This window comes from Rhopilema esculentum, chromosome 10 (genome assembly GCF_057945365.1).
Source record: "Rhopilema esculentum isolate cy_ngs chromosome 10, ASM5794536v1, whole genome shotgun sequence".
Classification (NCBI taxonomy): Eukaryota; Metazoa; Cnidaria; class Scyphozoa; order Rhizostomeae; family Rhizostomatidae; genus Rhopilema; species Rhopilema esculentum.
Window position 1 is genome coordinate 8,038,412 of NC_142824.1, and position 25,412 is coordinate 8,063,823.

At 35.0% G+C, this 25,412-nt stretch overlaps 2 protein-coding genes across 2 annotated transcripts; one reads left to right on the top strand and one right to left on the bottom strand.

The window, feature by feature from the left end:
• Positions 1–158: 158 nt before the first annotated feature.
• Positions 159–8,481, top strand: LOC135692617 (ADP-ribose glycohydrolase MACROD2). Its single transcript, XM_065210815.2, has 11 exons — positions 159–343; positions 1,574–1,741; positions 3,175–3,288; positions 3,865–3,894; positions 4,059–4,154; positions 4,590–4,610; positions 4,797–4,900; positions 5,241–5,271; positions 5,469–5,548; positions 5,993–6,272; positions 6,853–8,481. The coding sequence occupies exons 1-11, from the start codon at positions 223–225 to the stop codon at positions 7,143–7,145; spliced, it is 1,338 nt and encodes a 445-aa protein (XP_065066887.2). The 5' UTR covers positions 159–222; the 3' UTR covers positions 7,146–8,481.
• A 3,761-nt stretch (positions 8,482–12,242) lies between these two features.
• LOC135692561 (DNA polymerase alpha subunit B-like) lies at positions 12,243–24,709 on the bottom strand. The gene is made up of 18 exons (XM_065210739.2): positions 24,523–24,709; positions 23,459–23,580; positions 22,210–22,307; positions 21,709–21,772; positions 20,566–20,681; positions 19,710–19,903; positions 18,942–19,030; positions 18,026–18,181; positions 17,527–17,586; positions 17,090–17,144; positions 16,483–16,601; positions 15,845–15,883; positions 15,490–15,563; positions 15,071–15,173; positions 14,328–14,437; positions 13,666–13,725; positions 13,006–13,132; positions 12,243–12,467 (listed from the first exon to the last, which is right to left on the bottom strand). Exons 1-18 carry the CDS (start codon positions 24,611–24,613, stop codon positions 12,312–12,314), a joined length of 1,833 nt encoding a protein of 610 aa, XP_065066811.2. The 5' UTR covers positions 24,614–24,709; the 3' UTR covers positions 12,243–12,311.
• Positions 24,710–25,412: the final 703 nt, after the last annotated feature.

The following is a 25,412-nucleotide window of genomic DNA, read 5'->3' on the forward strand; positions in this document are numbered from 1 at the left end:
GACTAAATTTGCATATTTTGAATTATTTCATTATGACCTTTTATGATATGTGGTATATGTGGTTAAAATTCAAATATTCTAAAAGAAGGTTCTTGGTGACGTCACATTTTGGTGACGTACTTTCCCTTCACCAAAACGAGTACGGTTGCGCGCGCAGCTTTCATTGGGACTGTTGTTCTTGTATCTCCAAGAATTGAAGAGGAAGTCCAAGGTGTTTATGGAATGAAACGAAGTTTAACGATGGATGAGCATGAAAGCAGAGCAACTTCCAAAAAACCGAACATTCCAAGGACGAAGTCAGAGCCTCCTGTGAAGGGGAGCGACAGGGTCAAATCTAGAGAAGGTAACAAGAAACTAATGAAAATTGTTGTCATTTCTTTACCACACCAGTTCACAGCTGAGGCCAAGGCTGGACAAATCAGCCATAGTGGGCCGGAGCTGTACGGCTCATGCAAATTGTACGGCTCATGTCAACTATGTACAGCGGCGAAGGTGAAGGATCCGGTTCGGATAATCCGATTAACCTCGTGTCATACACGTCAAGGAGTTTTTTGACTACATCAACGAATCACAGGTCGCCTAGGGTCAGGGAACGCTCTCCTAGAAATATGACATCAAACAAAACATGGTAGCTCTCCGGATTGTTCATGTCCGCCTACAGCTCCTATCGAATTTTCAAAATCGATAAGCAAACACAAAACCGTAACCAATATTAATGCATCAAAATGTTCTCCTATCTTTCAAGAATAATTTCCAACGTTTTTCGAACAGTTTAATCGCACAACTACCTAAGAATTTTCAAGAATACTACCACGACATCTTGCGATTCGCAAACAAATAATGGCTCCCGCGGCTAAGTGTCGACCTAAGGTGGCTTCGAATATGGGGATTCCCTCTGTTCTAGCAACGAGCAAGTAACGTCAAAAACAGCAAGATTTCAACCAAAATAAAACCGCTTTTTACAAAATAAATGTTGGATCCCCGTGTAATTCATCCTTTTTAACAAGTTTATTTAAAAATATTAGGGTTCTGAGGGTTGGATTAATCACCCACCCACCATGTTCGCGGTCGACACTTAAGAATATCTAAGGACAGCATAATAGATTTTAACAGAATATTGATTTTAATACAATTTTTCTGTTGTTTAATAGATTCGCAGCAAATAAACTGCAAATCTTAATATCCCAACAAACACATTTATATACCAGCTGAGTTTGAATACTATATATATTTTTTTCATATAAATTAGTTGTCCCTGTAATAGGGCATGTTTTCTTCCAAGATTTATGTTCACTGATGATTGTAAAGTTTAATTTTCTTAAAATTTATTAACCACCACTGAATTTTTTTCTTAACTACTCACCAAGCACCAGTACTGACTGCAATTCTGCTATTTCAGCTACAATATTCAATGATTGCTCTAGCTTTGGTTTCATTTACAATAATAGTTTATTTTTAAAATTTGTTCTAGGATTGGAAAACCTGTTCTATGAGGGTAGTTTATTTTAATGGCATTAATTTGATTATGATGCTTCAATTATTTTTAACAGAAGTCTGACTTCTATTTTTGCAGAGTTTTATGGTGACCCAGACAATGATAAATATGGTAAAATGTACTTAGAAATGCCAATCAATGATAAAAGAAAGTTGTACAGGTGTGGGAAAAATTTTGAAAAAGCTGATGAGCTAGTTGTTTGGCCTGCCATTTGGCAGGTTCGGAAAGAACATTTCAGGTTCAAAGGTAAGTAAACCATGCTGCTAGAACTATCTCCATTGTAGCTAAAGAACGCTGACTTTTGCTTCATGGGTAAATGTGTAAGAGTGATGTTTGCTGCTTTGCAAAGGTTTCTATAAAGAACAGTGATGACCAGTTTGGTAATGTTTCCCTGAAAGAGTTTTGTTAGAGATAAATTTAGTTTTGCAGTGATGAATTTGTTTTGTTTTTCTTCTAATTTTTGATAGCTGATGAAAATGCATGAAATATTTCTTCAAATTCTGCAATGTGGTATTGTCCTGGGTGAATTTCATTGGACTTAGGCCTGAAGATCTTTGGCGTACACTGAGGGTTTTTTGGCATTTGCTGTGCAAACCAAAGCAAAAGTTTTTGGTGTACGTAAAACAGGAAGCCACTAAACATGAGAAAGAATAAAATAAAGACTACACCACATACACCAAAGTTTCTCTATTAACCAAATTTCTTTGCCTGGCATACAATATTTACAGCTTTATTAACTGCTCCTATTTTCGGCCTACCTAAACAAATTCCCTGGTTTGCCTTCGGCATATAGTTAACATGAAATACAACCTGGGGTATTGTGCTTATTCATCTTATATCAGATTCTTACACGGCAATCAAGGACCGAGATACCAGGGGTATACCGAAACATTAAGTGTTATAAATAAAATACCTTTTAATGTGAAAAATATGGCTGTTTTCCCTAGTTTATCAGGGTTGGCCCTGCAAAAAAGGTTGTATTTTGGCCTTTGACAGTAATCGATAGAAAGTTAAATTGTTTTCCTTAACAGAACATATTTATGATTTGCCATTAAAACATGCTACACCATTTGGCATAAATTTTTGTTGCAGCAATTTGCTGCACCCTCCCAACCTTAACATTGTAACTTTTTATGTTGTTTTGTAAGTAAAATTGGAGCATATAGATATTGGAAACATTGCATTCCCAGCAATGAAATTCAATGCTCAGTTCACTAGGATTGCATTTTCAAATATAACGAGAACCCCATCTATGAAGTTCTGGCAATATTATTGTACGTCATGGGCTGATTTTTGAAGCTGATTGAAGAAAATTATTTTTCTACTTGCAAAATGTTAATATGAAAGTAACCTTAAGCTGACATAATGGTATACAGGGGACCTTAAGCAGATATAAAGGGGGGGGGGCATTTCTTATTATTGTGAGTTCTCTTCAAGAATTCTACTTTTAACTTATCATCATAATTGTTATTTTAAGCACTAATATTGTGAATTGGTGTTAATTTGTTATTTAAAAGTTTGAAGAGTGTAAATAGTTGAGTTTGAGTTTTTTCAATTGTAAATCATCAGCTGATTTGTATGGGCTTTATGTAGAGCAATACTTGTCATCAAGTGCTGATGTTGATTTACAAATGCTTAATAAGATTAAAGAAGTACATATTTACCATCTTTTATGAAAGGAAAGATTCCAGCATCTCAGGTTGTCTATCCTGTCAACAAATCATTCAACAACAAAATAGCAATCAAGCAAGGTGACATTACAACTCTTGAAATTGATGCTATAGTCAATGCGGGTAAGTTATATTGTTTCAAGTCTTTGTCCTCGTTTTTCTATTGCCACAAAGTCAAAAGTTTTTATTTTATGAACACTTCTGTTATTATGCAATTTGCAAAGCCTCCCTAGCTACATTGAATTGAAAGAAGTAACTTCTGTCTGCCTTTTTAATGGAGGGAATCTTTGTCTTATAATTGCTAATCAGAGAAGTAGCAAAAAAGAGATGAACAGTGCATTTATTTCCATAAATTTAATATATGAATATCACATAGTACCCATTAATTATTATTTTGTTTATATCAAAATCAAAGTGAACCATTGTTTGTTATTATGCTTCCCATTCTATGTTGTGGCTTCTTTTCAGTCAAAACTATTTTTTTGCCCATTAATGGCGGTAAGATGGCAAGGCATAAAGTGTACCGGACAATGATATGTTTAAGAGTCTCTTTTAAAACTCAATGATATATTGTTCTTTTCACCAATCATGACTTTTGTGGCATTAGTCTATTTACTTTTTTTTATGAATACTTTTGATGCGCTTTACAAAATGTTTTTCCTGTAATGTATCTAATACATTTTTGCTCTATCACCCTAGCTAATTCGTCTTTACTTGGTGGAGGAGGAGGTAAGAATCTGGCATCTTCTATTGTATTAACAAGAAATACATATAAAATATTGAACATAATAAACATTTTTTGTCTTGTTTCTGATTCTCTTTTTATGTTTCTTGAATAGAGCCATATTTTTTACTCAGATTTTGCATTTCAATATCTTTATTTTTGCTCTTAGTTGATGGGGCAATCCACCGGGCTGCTGGATCCTCCCTTCGTAATGAGTGTATTCCTCTAAAAGGCTGCAACACTGGTGATGCCAAAATTACTTCAGGTTTGCCAAGAAATATTTACAGGCAAAGTGCATAGCTGTAGCTTAGAAGACATTCATTCTGCAACATGCTGTTTACATTGTAATTCATTTCTCAGATGTTTGTTTATATTAGATAGTATTGATCATGCTCATATTTTGGATATGTAGACCAGATTAAGCAGACCAAAGGTAACTTTATCAATTGTATAGTTGTTTAGAACTATCTCACCATTTTTGTTTTTAAATTTTCATAGACCATTAATTTCTCAAAATTGTTTTTCTGCAATTACTTACATGCTAGTCTTAGTATTGGTTTTTTAAAGTAAACAGTAAAAGAACATTTTTCCAGCGAGCCATTCTTGAATATTTACTTCTCAATTTTCAAGTTTCAAACTATTTTGTTATATTACCATATTATTTGTTCAAGCAAGTTTAACATTTTTTCTTTTCTTTTAGGTCATCGCTTGCCAGCAAGATGTAAGTAGTTTTCTCATGTTTTGTTGATGTTTATTTGGTCAATGGCTTTTTATAATTTGCTTTTAAACACAAAACATTTTAAATGTCCAATTCAGCTAATTATTGCCCTATGATTAACGTCTACCACTGATAAAGTATAAAAGCAGTTAGGAAATTTTTGTAATCATAGCTGTTACGGTGTTTCAGATATCATACATACAGTTGGCCCAGTTGGTAAACAGCCAGTATTTCTTGAAAGATGTTATCAGAACTGTTTGGACATGGCCCTAAAATTCAACATCAGAACAATTGTATGTATTATGAGAAATATATTCAAGTTGTAACAGATATGAATAATGAAAAAGTAGTATCCAAGTCCATCTTTAGCTCTAAACTCTTTCAGATATTTATGTAGCGTAAAAATCATATAGTGCTTGATAATAAATATTTGTTGGTTCTGATCTGTTTGGTCAACGTTTTGTTTAATGCCTAATGTTCTGTTAGATAATTATATGTGATCTTTCTGCCCAGCATATTTTTAAAGAAAGTTGAACCACGTTTTAGGCTATCATTTTTTCTTAAAATTTTTTTTTTGTTGGATTAATTTCGCATCGAAATGCAAATTTGATTTTACTTTCTGTAATTTTTTAGGCCTTCCCTTGCATTTCTACTGGGGTTTATGGTAAGAAAATACAATACATTTGCTTTACTTTCTTTAAACTTAACTTTAATTAAACATAGCCCCCATGGTTACTTGGGTTAGCAAGCGGACAGTTGCTTAGCCTGATAACCAGCTCATTATTCCAAGTGTTTGCTTGGCCAAGGTTAAGTAGATTTTTTTGTTGCCACGTTACTGAAAGCTTCCTTTGTTCTACTTAGGCTATCCGTCAACCGATGCAGCACATGTGGCTTTGAATACTGTTAGAAAATGGTTGGAAGTGGACGACAATGCTGACAAGGTATTTTAAAGCAAGACTTTATTAATTACTGACACAAGGTAGTAAAACTAGGAAGGCTGTACGCCCCTGTTAATGAGTTGATTTTAGATTTCGTTTTCGTGGCACACAGAAGTCTCTACTTCTCTTTATCTATATTCACGAAAATATTACAATACAGATTTACATTGCAAAATTACTATACGATACAAAAGCTATACGAGCAGAAGGCTACTCCGGGGCCATTTTGACACAGAGATTAAAATCAAAACTTAGACATTAAATACACGACCTACAAGAAAAACAAAATAAATACCAAGAAAAGAAGGACGCCTTTTCCTAAATGGGACATGTTGGTTTCATCTCTGTTTCTCTGTCTACAAATCCAAGTAAATATTATATTGTCTACGAGTACAAAGTATTGCACCTGCAATAATCTTTTCTTAAAAACTTCAATTTTCTTTATAGGTGGACAAGGTAATTTTCTGCATATTTTTAAATAGTGATTGGAACATTTATGGAGAGTATCTGCAGTTTTACTTCCCTTGTGAAGAAATCCTCCAAGAGGAAGAAAGAAACAAATCGAAAGCCGCTACTAATAAAGAGAGTGCACGAAAAGACAAAGAAGGAACCGATGATTTAGGAGATGTACCAGATGCAGATTTAGACGATCTTTTGGCAATGGTCCAGGAAGAAAACAAGGATAGGACACAGAAAGATGATGAAGCGTCAAAGCAAGTTGAAGCAGGTATGATGTTTTGTGAAGATTTTATTGTTGAACTTTTAATTAAAACCAGTTTCCCTCTAAAATTGTTAATCCATCAATGTTGCAAATATTATCTTCCCAATATCCCTTTATTAAAAAGGCAATTAGAAAACACTAGCCGACAAGCATAGAATCACGCACTCGGTTGTTCTCGATGCTGGACGCTTTTGACAAAAGTACACATCTTGCTCGCTTATGTGTAATTTGTTTTTCATGTGTAAAACTCTAATGTATTAAAATAAATAATTTGCTACGACAACATATAGAAATGTTGGCTTTGTTAATTATTAAGCAACCTTTAACAATAGACAACCATAAACAACACACATTTACAAATTTTACAAAAATAAACAACACACAAGTATTTATGAAAGAGAATTAACATTTTTAGGTAGCACCTATTATTTTTCAGCTCTGAAGAATAATCTTTCGTTTAACCGTTGCATAATTGTTTGAATTTATTTCGAATCACAACCGAGGTTCAAATTTTTTAGAAAAAGACATATATTGATATTTGGTCTGTTGTGTTTTTATTTGCTTATTTTGGAATGATATCATGCAGGTAATGAGGAAAGAGAAAAAGATAAAGGTGCTGGTTTGAAAAAGGAGGAGAAAAGACAGGAAACACGCAGCTCAAGAGAAGATCACGGTGACAAGACTGTGCGAAAGGATGAAGGCAAAGAGACTCTGGGTTCGATGGTCGACAAGGAGGATGAAATGGAACAGCGTATCCCTGTTGTTGAAAAAAAAGAAGATGAGCAAAGCAAGGATGTTGATAATGTGAACATGAATAAGGATGTAGAGAATCTGAAATTAGAGGAAACCCGCGCTGAAAACGGCGGCAAAGACCAGTAAATTTGAATTGCTGCAAGATGGATAGCCGAGACACATGTTGCTATTTTATTATTAATTTGTAGAAATATAGCTAGGTACATCCTCGGGAAAAAGTGGGTATGGGTGGTTTTAGAAACGGTGTCCTTTGCCAAATTCATCAGAAAATAATTTTAGAAAGAAAGAATTAGAAAGAAAGAGTTCAAACAATCTTTTGGTGGTACAAAACTTAAAAATGGCTTTAAAAAAAGCAAACATTTGAGTATGCTAAAGCTTTACGTCTGACACTATTCAGAGTATGAAACGTCAGAACATAGATCGAAAACTTTACGCTAGGAAACAAATCTACCCTGTTGTGGATCGAAATAGGCCAATCAGAAACGCGATCAGATGACTGTTGAGGTTGCCCGATCTGTGCCGCTTGTCTATTGAGAATATTACCAATGGAATCTTAAGGCGAAAACGAACTCCTTCTGTCTACACAAAGCGGTTTTTTCGTGCTTATTAGATAGATTTCAAAACTATATGTTTGCTTTAGTATACTGAAATGTTTGCTTTTTTCAAAGCCATTTTAAAGAAAGAATTATAAATTAGGGACGGTACTCTGTCAAGATGTTTGCCACGTCATTCGGATTAGTTTGAGGAGGTTTAGTCTCTTTGCACTCTTTAGTCGTGTGTTCTTGCTTAAGCAGTACTTTTTGCAGTGCTTCAAGTTGTATAGAAGATCTATCTAATCTTTCACGAATCGGTAACGCAAGTTATTGTTGAGATGCCATTGCCTAAAATTGAGCCCTTCTGACTGACAACTTAATTTGTCTATGCATTGATTGTATTGAGGAAGAAGAACTTGAAATGATGCCTGCTCTTCCTTTGTTGCTTGCTTTGTATTTGGTTTGCATTCACAATGTCTTTTTACAAAAAGTGTGCGCGATCTTTTCTTCACACCTCCGAATGTTTGAGTCGCCTCCTCAGTGACTTTTCTTTTGAATACAGCCGCGAAACGTTACCGTGCTTTCCAAAGTAATCTGCATTTAGAAAATTCGGTTGTAGAGATACTTCGGCAATGGAAAGTTTTAAGGGCTTGGCTGGACAACATATATCCGCTTCATAGCATCAATTGTAAGTTATCTATGACTATTCCTTGATTGACTTAAAACACTTCTATGTTATTTGTATCGTTTTTAACTACGGCAAAGCTCATTTACAAGCACCACGTGTTTCCTTTTTCTGTTTCAATTTTTGTAATGGAAGCATCAACCTGACTTCGTTTAATAGAAAATTTGTTTCGTCACATCTCTCTCTTTTACCTTTTTTTGTAAACATGTTTATACGAAGACCAGTATCTACACTTATCTGCTCAGCTCAGTGCAGTTTCTTTGATGTAACTCAATTCATTCCGTTGTCAGTTAATATTGTGTCTGCCAAATATTCGCAAAGGGGCCTAAACGTAGTGCTTCACAAGAGTCTGCTAAAATTACGTGCACCATTAAGCAATTTACATCTGCCCGAAAACTACTACTACTAGCGTCCTTCTCCCAAGAACTGATAGTTTCGGCAAAAATCAGACGGGTCACACGAGTGAATGTTCTTCGTAATCTCTTAGCTTATTTGTAGTTTATCAAAATTGTTGTAAGGGGGGAGGTGGATGGCGGTGGATTTGCGCAAGATATCGGCAAATTCCAAGTGTTCTAAGATTTTTGGCAGGAGTTTTAAGTAAACTGTTTGCTAGTACTTACAACTTTGATGTGTAGGCCCTCGCAATTCAAGATAAACAGAGTCATGGATTGCGCTAGATCTAAATCTCTATCTGAATGGGACGAAGATATGTTGATGGTTGGCATCAATAATGACATCATCTCATCTCGAGAAATCTTCCTTGTGGTCCTTGGGTAATCCTTAGTCCATAAACAATATTTTTAGCCTTTGGTTGCATGGGGTATAAAGTTGCCTTCTTTGGCCCTAGGTGACATGGTTAATGCAATGCCCCGCACGACGCCCCGTGCATCGCCCAGTGCAACACCCTGTCACCCTTTAGCTTCTCTTGCGTTGGCTTGATAACAGTCCCACACAATTAGGACAAATTGATCCAGATTTATCACAAGATTCTTATCCTTGTTTTTCCACTCAATATTTACACCGTTCTTATTTTATTAACAATATAAACACTGTAACGAAGAATGATAAGCTCTGTCTTTCCTTTTTACGGTCAGACTTATCGATTAAACGAGAATTACATGGTCTGAGAAGAAATCTTTTTAAAGAATAATGATATTCCTCCGATATAAAGCTTTGCAGTGGAGTGAACAGAGGGGGTCAACGGTAGCAAGAAACCCCCCTGTAAAACTTAACTGCTATTTTGCCGGAAAATTTCTGATCTTGTTGGAAATGTGACAGGGTTGGTCTATCTTTATAATAAATATCTTTATAATAAATGAAACTGATGATGAACACTTTTATAATGTCACAATTCAGCTACTGCCTATTAATCTGGATGTTCCATGACAAAATTTTAATAATAAGATAAACAGGATACAGGAAAGGGCCTTTCGAATCGCATACAAAGACAACACCTCTCCTTACGAGAAATTGTTAGAAAATGATATTACGGTATACATCAGAAGAACCTACAGTTGCTCGTGGTTGAAATTTACAAAACAAGGAAGCACTTGAATCCCTCGTTTATGATGGAAATTTTTGAGGAAAAGGCAATGCCGTATCAACTAAGAAGCGCGAGCAATTTAAACCTACCAAAAGTGAGAACCACATGCTATGGTACAGATACCGTAAGGTTCATGGATCAAAGAATATGGGAAAAATTACCTGTAAAGTGAAAACTTCAGTCTCTTTGACTGTTTTTAAAAAACATCTTAAGAAAACAAAATGCAAACATTGCAACTGTAGGATTTGCAAAACTTTTACATATAGTTTAGGTTTCTTGTAATTATTATGTATTTCCTTTGTATACACCTTTTGTAAATAGTTGGCCTTAATTAGCTTTTATTTTTAGCTATTTCGAACAGCCAACTTTAAATCAAAGTAATAATAATAATAATGATAATATTAATGGAAACTTTTCATTTTGAAATCCAGTTAAAACTACAATTACAAATCTCACTATTACAAGTTAATTTGTAACTGGCTAGCCTGTTTTCACAAAATAAGACTATTACAATCGTAGTAAAGAGAAAAGAAAAAAAAACGTTAAAAGGGGAGTAGCTCTGGGTTAGTCCATGTTTTGTTCCTACAGCAAAAGATGTAATAGGTGGTACGAATGGATATCGTAGAAAGCTTAGAAATGAGATATCGTTTGTGTTGATCATCGATGGAAAGAGAGTCACACATTTCAAGGAATGAGCTGCATGAGTCGCTGAAGATGCCAAGAGAGCTGATGGAGAGATTTATAAATATGACAGATTTGAACCTTGGTCTTAGATCTGAGACAAGGCGAGCATATTTTAAACGTTTCCTTTCTGCATTGCAGTTAAGGTTAGTTTCAAATCCTATCGTTAGTTCCAAAACATAAAGAATGTTTTCCTTTGTACGCAGAAGTAGATCTGGGCGCAGATTGTCTCCAGTTATGATGGATGGTGAGGAGAAGCCAGGTATATCGGCAAAAAGAGAGATCCCTCTATTGCTTTCAAGGAGGTTGCAAGAAAATTTAGAGCAGAATTATGACGCCAGGTATAACGACCTTGTTCGCGATAAACTTTGCAGCCTGCAACGACATGGAGTAAAGTTTCCTGAAGAAGGCAGAATTCGCAATCAGATGATGGCTTAGGTTCCAAAGGCTTTTGCGCGTAGGGAGAGTATTGCTCAGGTATTTGATGGTGAATTTGAAAATGTTTGTGGGTAGGTTGCTCTGCACAACAGACCAAAGACCATTGAGCTTTTTAAGAGAGTGGTCCAACAGAAATGAAATAATAGCACCCTGGGATAGTAATTGATGTGCCAAGCGCTCTCTACTGTCTGATTTTACTGCTTTCAGTACCTCTTAGGTGTTACGGTAAATGTCGTATTGCAGATTCATCCCACTACTGGTGTTTTTCCATAAAGCTTGAATGTTTGTGTTAGGAAAAGTTCGGAGGGCATTGCGTGAAACAGTTTCGCATTGAGTGAATTTGACAGAAGGTAGCTGAAGATCGAGACCAAATTGATTTTTAGAAAGAACTATACTAGTTAAAGTAGCACTTATGGGAAGATCAAGCCACTGGCGAATGTATTTAGAGACAAGATTATCGAGGTTCTCAATGACCCAGTTCTTCGATAGGTCTGCAACAGTGAAGTGCCAAGAAACTTTGGATGTGTGGTACAATAGAAGTTTATTTTTGGGATGCAGAATAATAATAATAATAATAATAATAATAATAATAATAATAGATCTTTATTTAAATATGTTTTTTTAAAAGGAAAGAGTTTGAAGCGGAATATAACGAATTCTTTCTCTGTTCTAAATCAGATTGGCAATCTCTTTCAATAAGGTGTGATGCTTAAAAATGCCTTTTTTGAGGAGAGGCCAAGAACAATCTTCAAATGACACTCAATTTTGAATAAATGATAAGAATTTATATCTTGTTTATTTCAGTATTGGTGTCGTTATGTTATGTACAAATTTAGGACAAGATAAAACTGTTTATCAGATTGTGTCTAAATTGCTCGCCCCTTGTATGAATTTTCCTATCTACGTCACTGAAACTTTGGGAAAATGTGCCAAAAATATAAATATAAATCTGGTCATAATATAAATCAAATTGTGAGTGTCAAAGCGAATTTCTAATATCATAGGCTAAATAAAAGATATTATCAGTAAAAGCCGCGTTTTAGTAACCGTTAGTTGCCTCTCGTTGAATGGCAGAGCCAAAGTCTCATAGTCCACGCTCCCACAGATTTAAATGATTTCTGATCTTTTCACTCTACTTGTCTTTTTCCCTCAAATATTTCATTACTTCATTTTGTTGTAGTTGTTTCTATATTTCTAAAATATGCTGCAATTTTAGCCCACTGCATGAACGATTTTTTTCAGAAAAGAGTATGAAAATAAATGGTAGTGAATCATCCGTCACGCACCCTTTGAGCTTGTAACTGCAAAAACAGAAGCAAGGACCCCACAAAAATTTCACTGGCTTATAACAAAACTAGTTTTCTTTATCGATCTTTCTTACAATAATTGTAATACATTTGCTATTTACAAGGTTAGACTTTGACGATTTCTGCAGAGCTCTCGCTAATTGCAATCGAACTATCTTCGTTAGTTACTTTGTGTGGCTTAATGTAGAGTTTTGCAAATGTGCCTCCAGTCTGGCCTTTTACCAGTCTTCCAGGGTTTACGCACAGACATCCATTAACATTCTGTCGAGGAATAACGAACATTGTCACGAACATTGTCAAATGGGAAAAGTTAAGGATAATAAATGATAAAACAGAAACAAGTGATCATGTAAACAAATCTAATTAGTAAGAATAGAAACATTTGCCAAGCACACTGAATCTGATCTTTAAGTTGAATCGCAGATATAAATAACACACTGTCTTACAACCTCCAGTGTATTCAATGTTGAGTGTGAGGTGGATATAGTTTCTCCTTTGGCCCAAGGGGAAAGCAGCCGTGGGCTTTTGGCTATAGGTCATCCCTTGAAGCAATACACTTGTCAGAGTGTCTGAATTTGTGTTACTTTGATTGAAATCTTTGGCGAAAAATTTGTGCACCTATTGAGGACAGTAAAAAGGCAAACTTCACTTAACCACCCACTTATACCTTGATTTTACCAACTTCAGCTAAAAGGTCATCCCAGATTCATCTAGTTTCTTTGCATCTAATTCTTTTACTATCATGAAATAAACATTGCAAAATCTGCGAAGAATTACAAATACCAGATATAAGACAAACCTTGATGAAGAAGCGTAGATCACTTGGCACTATCAGAACATCAGGGGTAACTTGCATCAACGCATGTTCCTCGAAATGTAGGTAATCAATGTTGACCTCTTCAGATGGCGGTTGAAGCGGGTAGTATCTAAAAGAAATCCATAAGTACTGTTTCACCAGACATGAAGTAAATAAAAATGCAGCCAGGAAAATGTTATGAAGATACTAGCAGTTAGTTTTGCCATCTTCTTGTCAGATATTTTGGATAATATTTTGATGAACATTCTAAAAATACTCAAGATCCACATTTTTTGTGTACAAAACATATATCTTAACAGACCCTAAGTTGTGATACCTCACAAAAGCTATTTTGGTGATTTTCATTTCACATGTTCGCAAGTACTTTTTATAAATGCTAGGGAAATCGAAGTCAAGTGAGAAGCGAAGTCAAGTTAAATGTTTCCGCAAAAAATAAAAGAGCTTGAAAAACAAAATACAACCGTGGTAAATATTTGCACACTGGATTTAAAATGTTTTTTATTTTTACAAGTAAATAAACGCAGGAATATGATGGGGTGGGATTCTGGTTTGAGAAATACTACCGCAAGTAGGACTTTAGCTTGTGAGAGTATGCACTGTAAAAACAGGAAACTGCCAAATATAACCACATAATTTACTCACGACTGCTGTTTCAGAAGATGATCGCAGATTCTTCCGAGGCGATCTGATGACCCAGCCGAGCTGAAAAGCAGTAAACAAAAACTAATTTCCGCCTCGTCCTCATAATTGGCGTTAACAATTAAACTGAGGATTCTGCAGTGGTAAATAACTGGCTTCCTTCTGAGATCTTTCGTACGTCTTTTTTTTTAAACCATAAAAAATTACTCGAGATATGGAGCCTCTAACTATTTCGGATTAATTTTCAGCAAAACTAAATCTAAATTTATCAAGAAATTAACGATAATGTGTAAAATACTTGGATTGGTTCTTTATTGCTGATAAATATTTGGAAAACTTAGTAAATGACAAGTCAACTATCCAGTATTTTGGGGTGCAATTTGGCTTTTTCGTGACCAAAAAATTATTCCTAAGGGGAATTTTTGTGTGTGATTCAAAAATATTTCAGGGCCCTAGTTATTCTGGTTTGATAATTTTTTAACTATGTCATTGAGTTTTTTCGCTGTTGCTCAAAAAAGCTATAAAATAGTTGCTAATCCTTGCCAATCGTATATCATCATATTTCGTAAAAATGAAAGAGGCAAGTAAAAACATGATCACATGGTTTGAATAATTACTTAATCGTCAACCCATTACGTGGTAGCAATAGCAAATAATACACTTACAAAGAGAAAGCTTCCTCTGAGCCAAGGTGAAATAGAATGTCAGTTGAGGTGATCCCAAAAACTACGTCGTTGAAACTTAACGTTGCGGGGTCTGATACGAAGTTTACGTTCTATGGCAATTGAGAAACCAAAGATAAAACAAAAATAATTAAAATATTTCAAGGTCAAGAAATTATGGGTTCCTTTTTAAAACTATTGGTTTTTGTCGGACACTCCTTACAAGCATAATCGTGGGAAACTGACAAAAAAGATTAAGCGGAGATAATTTCAAATTTTGTTGTATCAAGGCTAATTTGAAAAAATAACGCCATTATTTTTCAAATTCATTGACAAAAGAACACAACATGCTAAAGCAGCGGTGACCTGTTTGGTTTAACGAGGCAACAGTGAACAACAGGACGTTTTAGGCCAACTTAGGCCACCTTAGGCCACCTTAGGCCACCTTAGGCCACCTTAGGTCACCTTAGGTCACCTTGCCAATGCATTGAATATTGGTGACGGATGCACAACCTATCCTTAAATATGTATAACATAAATATTTCAGGCTCTATAATTATGTTAAATATCATTGCTTTTTAGAGATAGAGCTGAACTCAGTATTGGTAAACAAAGGCTTGCTATACAGACTTGTCTGCAAAGGTAAGTAGGTTATTGTGTATACGTCATATTTTGCCTTTACGTTATCTTAAGCACTAACTAGAATTGAGAATATAAACATAAAAAATATCATGTTATATTTTTACCTCTTTAAAATAATTAGGCCCACATTCAAACGGAGGTTGCGGATAAACATAATGGTGGTGTGCATCTCTTTGTGATGGCACAAAAACAACTTTCGATCCAACACTGGAACAAAATGAAGCATACTGTGAACGTTAGATAAGTCAAACTGGCTGTTTGGCAACAGAAAGTGGAATTTATGTTTACTTCCGGAAAGACATTCAGTTGGGTTTCGTAAGCACTTCTACGAACTCGGTTTAAACCAGTTAACCTAAAACCTAAAACAACTTATTTAAGGTTGACTGAGCACAACCGAATAAATGACATGTCTCAAAACGTTCACGCTACATTATTTTGAATCAAATAGATATCTCAGACATAAAATCTCAGTTAACATCTATTCCAATCATTCAATTTAAATAAAAGAAAATTATTGCCAAACCTCATCGCAGAACTCGTAATCAGGTCTCTGTATTCCTTGAATTTTTCATCGAAAGCAAAGTCGACTTCGGCTTTCTAGAAAATCATTGACACTAACATACTAATAAAATCTATAATACGGTGGTCTTTCGCTGTATTTTGAAGCAGGATCACAGTAAAATGATTTTCGTTAAATCTTAAGAAATTTTTCGATTAATTTGGTGGCTGGAACGGGAGTATAATAAATATTGCTGAATAAACAGGGAAGCAGATTACCAAAAAACTGTACTGTGTAAAAATAACGGCATAAAATAACGGTATAGTGTTTAAGTTTCAAATAGTGAAACTTAGGGAATAAATGAGAATATCACACTTACCTCTATTGCTGGCATTCTGCTGTCAATGAACGGGCCAAGCTGAAAAAGAATACCCCATCATACTAAGTTGTTCAATTTGTTTAGAAGATCGCCTTAGTGCCTAAGTACAAGCCTATACCCCTAATAGAACTTTCAAGATGTGAAAAGATTATGTCAAATTTCATGGGAAACTCCACGAAGACTCTGAACTCTTCAATTCGTCTAAAATAAACATCTTTTATAAACAAACATTCGTAACATAATTCAAAGTCTATCTGTTCAATGTTATAGTAAAAAAAGCTGCTTGTGGCAACGTTATCTAGAAAAATTGCTTGCTCTTAATCAACTTTGTGACTCTAAGATGACGGTCAACTATCATAACTCGAGTCTAAAGTATTTATCTTTAGGGAGTCGCAAGAAGTTCTACTTTCAAAGACTTTATGTAGTTTTGTGTAAAATATTTCTTTGACCATTTCTTTGACATGGGTTTTCATGGAAAAACCAACTGATCTTTTGAAATTAGCATGTTCAAAAAGATTGATAACACTTTCAGTTCTACATGGGACAATTGAGACGACTTAAAGCATAACAAAGTGTAACACAAAATTCTACTCGTTGTTTTTGTAAACATCGAAGTTCTAAATGTGTAGCCTTCATACCATAATGCAGACATCAGGTCTTTCGGTTTCGATGATATTTAGAAAGTCTCCAAGTGGTGAATGTGATAAAGTGTCACTTGTCGCAAACGGCCCACAAGCAACGTAAACGGTAAAGTCAGCTGAAAAGCGACAAAATTAACTAGCCAGGATCCGGTACTCGTTGGAAACTAACAAAAATTGCAAATTCAAAAAAATCGTTGATTTGCTTCAAAGATCAGGCAAAGGTGTGCATACTGCATTGTTAGTTTACATGACATCTATATGTATATATATATTGGGCAGCACCCTTGTGGAAAGAATTTTCCTCCTGTCAGCATTTGCCTTATGATTATATATATATATATATATATATATATATATATATATATATATATATATATCAAATATAAAAATACTAAATATAACAATAACCATAGAGAGAGTAGTTTCAACAGTTGCCTGATGATCGCATTAATTGTGAAACTTGGAGTAGCAATTTAGAACCGTCCTGTACTAAGCACAAAATAGCGTGTACAGCTCTGCCTATACGGTATCGAGAACTTTATGACAAACCAGTAAACAGTAATTTGCATTATATCAAGATTCGTATGCGAACATGAGATCATACCTTTATTGATTGGCTGGTCTTTGTTAAGTGTTGAGCGGAATGGCAGCCTTACACCCTAAGAAATATCACAAGAAATTTTGATAAGATTTAATCTTTAGTTATTTATAACGCTACAAATTCTAAACTGTTAAGGTTTTTACTAATACTTTTACGTTTCCTGTCGAGAATACAATATTTTCTCACAGAAAAATATAGCTTCATAGAGGCAGATAGATCTTCTATAAATCGGTCTATAAATCTTCTAGTTCATATTAATTTTATGTAAATATCCAACGCTTTTAAATGTTATTGTCCGTTCACTTAAAAAACTTTTGCTTATACAAAGGAACAATAATTATCAAGTAATATTCACCTTGATATCACTACCTATTCAATGACTGCAAAAATCTGTAATCTTATTGTTTCGAAGATTCTAAACAAAAAACTGAGGTACTCACATCATGAATCTCTTTCACGACAAATCTGTTCGTGGATCTGATACCTTTTGCACAAACAACCTAAAAATATATGCCAATAATTGAATTCAGTATACACAAGTATCGCCGGCGAGAAAAGTGGGGTGTCGGTTGGCAGGATGTAGTTGTCATAAGAACACAGGGTCTATGGGGCCAACAAGGGCAAGTGAATTGAGAACACAGGGCCTATGAGGGCCAACAAACTGGAAATGGAAAAAATAGCTTACTGATCAATAACAATTATTTTCTCTAAGAAGTACATCACTGGCCCTCTTGTTGTAAAAGCCATTATAGGACTGCGTTGTTGAAAATTCCAAAATCTCACACTGTGTTATGAAAATTGTCTTAGAATGCAACCTAATTAAATGATAAACTTCTTGATGACTGGTCACCATGATAAGTGTCCTTGCAAAAATGGTGCCCTCTCAAAATACAAATTATCCCCGCCAAAGCACTGGCAGTTGACTTTCAGTGGACTTACCTGACCTGGAAAGGAAGAAAAGGAGCGAACTTCTGAAACATCGAAATTCACGCGCTCCCCATTTGAGATTCGTTTTGTACCCTCAATCAGCATTGATTTGGCGTTTAATTTCCCCATCGAATCGCAGCAAATTCTCCCAACACAAGTTATTTCCTCCTGCATGAAAACAATGGAATAAGCAAATACAATTATGGTCAAATGAATCGGAAAGTCTTCCTTTTTCAGTAAACTTTACCACATGCCAGTCGAGTTGGGGCCTTGGAGGAAAGTATACCTAGCACGGGAAAGGTTCAAAGACATTTGTATTTAGATCAATACGTAGGTTTTTTATTCATTGGACCTCAGCTTTCGGAGGATTTCAGCTTCTCAAGAAAACTACATGGCACGTAGAAGGTCTGTTTGGCGATCACTCTCGTCCTTGTTCATTTCCGTATATACAGGAAAGCAAAACAGCAGCAAGGACAAATTATACGAAATTTTCACAAATTTTCATCGATGAAATTGGTCGTAGAAATGTCAAGTCTACAGTTTGAGACTGGAAAAAAAGCATCATCTTACATTAATGACGGATAATAAATATTAGCTTACATAAATCCGTCTAATCCTACTAAACAAACCAATAATATAATGTTGTGACATAGATTTTAAAATGAGAGCTGTACCACAGGCCCTTCGACAAGTCTTTCCACAGCCGTTGAAAGGAAAAGGCAGCAAATCTTAAGATGAAAGAATGAGACTTGAAAATCATCTTTATCAAAAGTAGAGAACTAAACACCAATATAGATCAGCCGTCTTGTTTTGCCTCTTGGACAAGTTAGACAATGAGCAAAGCAAGATTTCCAACTGCCCACGCTATCGTTGATCTCCGTCAAAAGAATTTTAATGATCATCATGACAAAAAGAGGGAAAGGCCTACCTGTAAAGAATGCGTGATGCGTTTGAATTCATCCAAACCAAAAGCAGTTGACATGGAATCGCCAAGAGATTTTATGATGCCATCGAGCACTGAAAAAGAGAGAGAATATTGTACTCGTTGAAGTTCTCCTGAAAAACCCGGTTCACTTTAGGGCGCGTAGCTCGAAAGCTCCTCTGAGTTATTTCTAGGTGTCCTTCAGTATTTAATTCTTCCTTGCTGATAATTTCATGTAAAATATGCTTTTTAAATCTTTTAATCGTTTATGTTAGCACTATCGTTCCACTTGTAATTATTTAAAATAAACTGATAATGAAATGTTGAAGTTGAAAACTTTTGAGTAAATCCTGAAACTTCTGTCTGAGTACTTCGGTGGAATTCTATACATCTCTTCAACCTTGTGTTTGCAAAGCACCAATTGTCGTACGGTGGCATTAAGAAATTGGTTGGCTTTGAAAACAACAAGATGCGCTTTCTATTTCAAAAGGAACAATTACTATCCAAATGAACACATTTTTTTAGAATATCACAGAACTTTTTAGAATATCACAGATTTCTTCCCAACTTAAATAAATTTCTCTATGAATACATCGCACTTTGTGGAGAAGACACCTACAAAGAACACCTTTGAATAAAATTGAATTTTTTGTGAAGCACATTTTGACTCCGTCCTGTTACAATTTCAGGGTTTAGCGTATCAACATATAGCGGCAACAGAAATGGGAACAATTACAATAAGTGATGCATACTAAAACAAATATTTCAACGTACCATATGATCGATCAGATAACTTTTCAAACATGTATTTATAAGGTGTTTTTAGGTTTGCTTCTTCGCAGTATGGCTTTATCTCTACGCCTTTACGAGTGCCTTGCCATTTCGACACGTTGTCTCCTGAAAAATAACATGATGCGACAATTTGTCCTTTGTTTTGTCTTCCTTCATACTTTGGAGAAGCAGCAACCCTAAAAGACGAATTGCTGTCAAAACAGGTCAAATATAAAGTCTGAATGTTTCTAAAAGACGTGATCAGAGACAACAGAAATAAATTTGCCTCAAGTGGTAACGGAAAATTTTGAAGAAGGCACGAAAATGCTTTGCACTTGGTTCTGCTAAATTTGAAGATATAAGACAGAAAAGTTTATGCCAAGGGCCAGAATCCGGAAGAGACAAGATGAGCTGCTGCAAAACTAGAAAAATACATTACTAAGTATTTCTATTACTTATTCATTACACATAGTTACAAAAGGAAATTGAATACAATCTGGTTAACCGGTTTGAAATGATCAGTTTAAAACATTAAGCATGCAGCAAAAGTCAGAACTGGGAACCATCTTGTTCAAACCCAGTTAAATGATAAAGGCAGCAAAAATGCATGCGCAGTACATCTTAATCTTGTTTGTAGCCATTCCATCGGTGATCTGTGATTTGATTAAACTTCTGCTATCACAGCAAGCAAGCAGCTATTTTATGTCATATTTGCCCTGTCTTTAAAATTCTTTTTTTAGCCATCTTTAGTACATAAAGCTTATCAGTCAGCAAACAGATGATCGACTTGTTAGATTTTCTTAAGATAAATTCAAAAACAATCTACAAGAATTCAAAACTATGATAAGATGTCACGAACCCTGTATTAGGAGAAAAGGACCCTGGCGAGAACGGAACATTAGATTTCCGCACAAGCGATACAATCCTTTTATTTGTTGCTTCTTCAGGAGTTGTATGCGAGCGTTTTCCAGAACCCTAAAACGGAACACCCTTCACTGAGATTTGAAGAAAAATATACATGAAGTGACTTTGGTAAACAGGTGGATTTAAATGGTGATGTTTTGAAAGTCAAACTTCATTTGTAATACCTTAGGACCCCCCCCCCCCCTGTAGTTGCGCACCTGCTTATGCTAATAGCAGAAACATAATGGAAATAAGTCAACATCGTCAATATAAAATGTGCGTGCTTCGATTCAGGTCATACTGACTGAGAACATCTAAAAATTGGCATACAGATAAAGAAGATTAATAGATTTGTCTGAAATTTTACCCCAAGCTTTAGATCAGGGGTGGGCAAAAATATTATATCATAATTTTTCTTGGTTGGCAAGGATGATTTTCCGAGGATGATGTTATAGAGATGTTTGTTATTGTAGTGTAATTGAATTTAAATCAAAGTTTTTTATTAATATCATAACTATTTTATTACAACTATTGCATTTTTTTTCTTATTACCGTTGGCCTGCTTAAAGAAAAGGTCTGAAAAATCTGGCCCAGTCTCCAAAAAGGTTGCCCACCTCTGCTTTAGATCTATGTATAAAGAGCTTTTATGTAGCTTCAATAACTTGATTGATATTTGATTTGAATTTTTGAAAAAAAATGTAATATAATGCAACAATGGTGCCTTTGCGGATCTATAGGACACTTATTCTCGGGTTGCAGTCAAGGTTTCCTTAGATTGGGTCTCCTTTTCCAAAGAGAAATTGGTGCATGCTTAAATGTTATTAGAATTTTGTTGAAGTATTTTTTGCTTGAGACAAAAAGGGATAGTCAGCAGGAAATGATCCCCCTTTCCATTCAACTATTGACATGCTTATTGAAATAGACTTTTATAGTAAATGTAGAATTCATAACTCTTTTAAAAGGAAGTTTTTCAAAGATGCAATATGCTTAAAATATACTTTCAAATCCAAAAGTGATTTGCCAGCTAAACATTACTGTTTATCTAATTGAAATCTATTTTGGGTGAATGATGCAGAAAGCATAACAATAATAATTTTACCTTTGACTGTGGTGTATTTGTATACCCTAGTAACATATCCTCTTCTTCTTCTTGTTCTATCAAACTTAAATTTAGGTTAAGGCTTTTGTTAAAATGAAATCGAGAAAAACCAAGGCTTTAATTGATGATCTCTTAATTTGTTTGCATGAAGTATAAATGTGATATTGAGGTTACGATGCTTTGTGTTCACTTTCCAAGTGAAATTCTGTACCAGCCCCCACCCACCCTGGGTTCTTCCCTTTCCCATACAAGATAGCCAGGTTTGCACCTATTGAATCATCTGTAGGTAGAAACTTCCATATTCAATTTGAGGTGCTATTACTCCTACCATATAAGAGGTAATATGTACTTTGAAGACTGAATTGAAATAGCTGTCCATAGAGATATTCAACAGCCACAAAAAGGCATACATGAAAGTTTTTCCTTATCAAACATCCATTGAAAAACTTATAAGGCATCATGATTAAATTGGAGTCTATTTTAGACAAATTGAAAGGATACTTTGCTTGTAATGTTTTCTTATCAAACATATATGGATTTGACTGTTTGTTTGATTGCTTTTTCTCTTTGGTTGAATTGGGTCCGATAATTGCAACATACTAGAAACAAGGAGAAGAGGTATATCTAACAAGCATCACGGAGCAGATCACAAGGAGAGCAGGGGGATAAAATATTCCATATGTATTTTGCAAATTATCAGGATGTCTGAAGGTCACACACTGAAACAAGGAATGAAACAACTTAAATTCTGAATCCAGTTCTAAGAAAATAAAGAATCTAAGAAAATAATGTGTCATTTTAGAAACGAATTGAATTTTAGAGACTGGTTAATGTTTATTTGTGGCTCTTTTAGGTGCTTTAATTTGCTCAAATTAGCAGTATCCATGAGATAGAACAGAAAAGATAAAAAGTAGGGGTGTACCCGATATCTGGTAGCCCGGATAATCTGGTGCTGGATCCCTGATTTTTTGAAAATCCGGTTCCGGCCAGATCTGTCTCCGAAATCCAGCCATTTGCCGGATTTTCAAGAATTTTAATTGGAAGAAAGAAATTTTTTAGAGAAACTGGTTATAAAAAAGTAAATGCAACAAACAGACAAAAATTAAAAGCAATAGAACAAACTTGAATGTAATTCTAAAAGTTAAAAGCACCCCTAACATCAGCTTTCAAAAGTTAAAGTCGCCCAAGGTCAGAATGCAAGAAAGGGAACTTCTCGACATCCCTTAGAAGAAGGCTTGTTTGATTATGTGGGGGAAGGTAGTTTGGTGCTGCTTCCACCAAAGGAAAAGACTTTCTTTGCATGGTATGCATGACATGTTGATATACCTCTCAGGCTCTGCAGCTATAACAGTTGATACATTAAGGAGCATCAGATCTTAACCGAGGCTCACCCCAGACCCACTTTACACAATGAAAAGCAAATTTGCCATGTGAATCACACAGAGTTTAACCAATGTTAACTTAACCTGTATTTAACCTGGATTAAGATTTGAATTGCAAGTGCTTGTCATTGGGAAACATGACAGGATGGTATATTCATAACATTTTTCTCTTCATTCTTTTTCCTATGTATTTCCTTGCAAAGAATTTCAAAGCTATTTTATGACAGAAAAATCCGGTAATGGCTGGATATTCCGGCCAGATTCTATGAAGAGATCCAGTAAATCCGGTTTTGGCCGGATTCTGAAAATACTGATTCGGTAGTTCCCTAATAGAAAGTCTTTTAGCAATTGGATAGATCATGGCTTACCTTACAAAAGTCATCTAAAACATCAACCGTGAAATCACAATCATTCTTTGTAGCAACATATGTAAACCATCTTGCCAGCATGTCAGATGCACTGAGATTATATGAGGTACACATTGATTGCACTAAAATTAAAGATTTACATTTAGTATAATAAACAGCTAATCATTGGTTTGAGATTTTTCTTAGTCAATGAAAATTTTGAATTCAAGTCACTCTCTGATAATTATTGTAAGCAAAATTGAGTACTTGCATCCTGCATTCAAAATTTTTTTTTTGTTACAGCTGTGAAAATGAGCCTGTGGAAGAATTTTTAGGGACCATCATTACTGTGTTGCAAAGCCTTGGCTAAATGTTGTGATGTCAGCTCTAAAAAAAATTTTGAAGTTGTCACATTGGTTTCAATTGTAAACTGGCATTGAAATAGCTCTAAGATGTTTTTAAAATTTGTTTCCAAAACTCAATTACTTTCCTGTTATTTTTTCCAATATTTTGCTTTTAGGTAGTAAGAATTATTTTACTGAATTAAAACAGTCCCTCATACAAAAATAAGGGTCCTGCTGCACATCAGTCAAGGTCTTTCTTGATCGATGCTATCAAATAACTGTGGTTTTTTGTGCACTAATTTCATTTAAACTTTATATCAACAATGAATATAGTGTGACTATTTTATTCAAAAACCTTTTTGACCATTTTAAAAGTTGCGTTTTCAAGGATTTTTGTTGGATTGAATATTTGAAAAAAATTGTGAAAAATTTTAACTTCTATCAGCCTACATCTCACCTATACTATTTAGTCGAAAAATTCCAATTGTTAACAGTCAGTTTTTCAAGAGATTATCTGTAAAGGTAGGATAATAAAGAAAAATTTCTAATTTTGAAGCTCACGAAACCAAATAATCTTTTTTGAAAGGTGAGAGCCTCGTTGCTAAATAAAAATATAGATAAAGCCTGATCTTAGGGAAAGAAATTTTAATAATTTTGCTTAGATTTGAACAACAAATTTTTATGGGCCTAAAAGATGTTCAACAGCGTAAGAGAGTCTAAACAGAAATGAAAAATACAAACATCTTTCGAGAATCACCAAATTTCCCTCAATATCAATCCCAACCTCACAAAACTCTTCTTCCAGCTCTTTTTCGATATTTTCCAAACTCATCTCGAGATTAATTTTAATATCAAGCTCTTTAGTTTTTCAGGACTAAGATCTCTTTATTTGCAACTCCTTGTATCTTTCCCGCCAAGTCGACGAAAATCTGCCGCTATCTGTGATGCTCCTTCACAGCAAGGCAGAAGGCAGCACGACACAGCACGACCAATTCTGAACAGGGGGAAGTAGCGTAGTGAGGGGCAAGAGCAGCCGCCGCCCCCCCCCCATACTCAGAAAGTTGATGTCTGAGAAAAGAACAAAAATCAATACATTGGGGGGGGGGGGGGTTGCTGATATTTCAAACAAAATCAAATATCATCAAAAGACTGCAAGCAAACGACTGTCAGAAATACAGTGTAATCCAGATATAACGAGCCCCGGATAAAACAAACTTCCCAGTGTAACGAACTAAATGTCTAGTCCCTTGAATTCTGCATAACAAACTCCTTACAAATTCTCTCAGTACAACGAACCCCGGATATAAATAACAAACTTTTCATAATTTTTTCGTCTGTTACTTTTATCTATTTAATTTCGATGTTCATTTTTACTTTCTCTTGGGGGGAAATCATTATTGTCATCGGCAAAACATGCTGATGATACATTTCAAGCACTGGCTGATAAAGCTCAGGACATGGGATGAATGTTTTATTGCGTCAGGAATTACTGCGAATGAGGAAAAGTGGTCTAGGTTTTAACACGTTTTCGAGAACAAAGACCTGAAAGGAGAAGATGAAGAACATAACAAACTAGATAGCTTCTAGATACAGAATTCGACAAAAATTTAGAGAAATTTCATAGAATACCG

Excerpts from the sequence above, each read along its gene's own strand:
- LOC135692561 (XM_065210739.2), bottom strand. The coding sequence starts at position 24,613 with ATGAGTTTGGAAAATATCGAAAAAGAGCTGGAAGAAGAGTTTTGTGAG. Across the intron at positions 14,438-15,070 it reads GGCCTAATTATTTTAAAGAG|AACGTAAACTTCGTATCAGA; the intron begins GTAAAAATATAA and ends CAATTGCCATAG. Across the intron at positions 13,133-13,665 it reads CATCTTCTGAAACAGCAGTC|ATACTACCCGCTTCAACCGC; the intron begins GTGAGTAAATTA and ends GATTTCTTTTAG.
- LOC135692617 (XM_065210815.2), top strand. The coding sequence starts at position 223 with ATGAAACGAAGTTTAACGATGGATGAGCATGAAAGCAGAGCAACTTCC. Across the intron at positions 344-1,573 it reads CAGGGTCAAATCTAGAGAAG|AGTTTTATGGTGACCCAGAC; the intron begins GTAACAAGAAAC and ends CTATTTTTGCAG. Across the intron at positions 3,895-4,058 it reads TTTACTTGGTGGAGGAGGAG|TTGATGGGGCAATCCACCGG; the intron begins GTAAGAATCTGG and ends TTTTGCTCTTAG.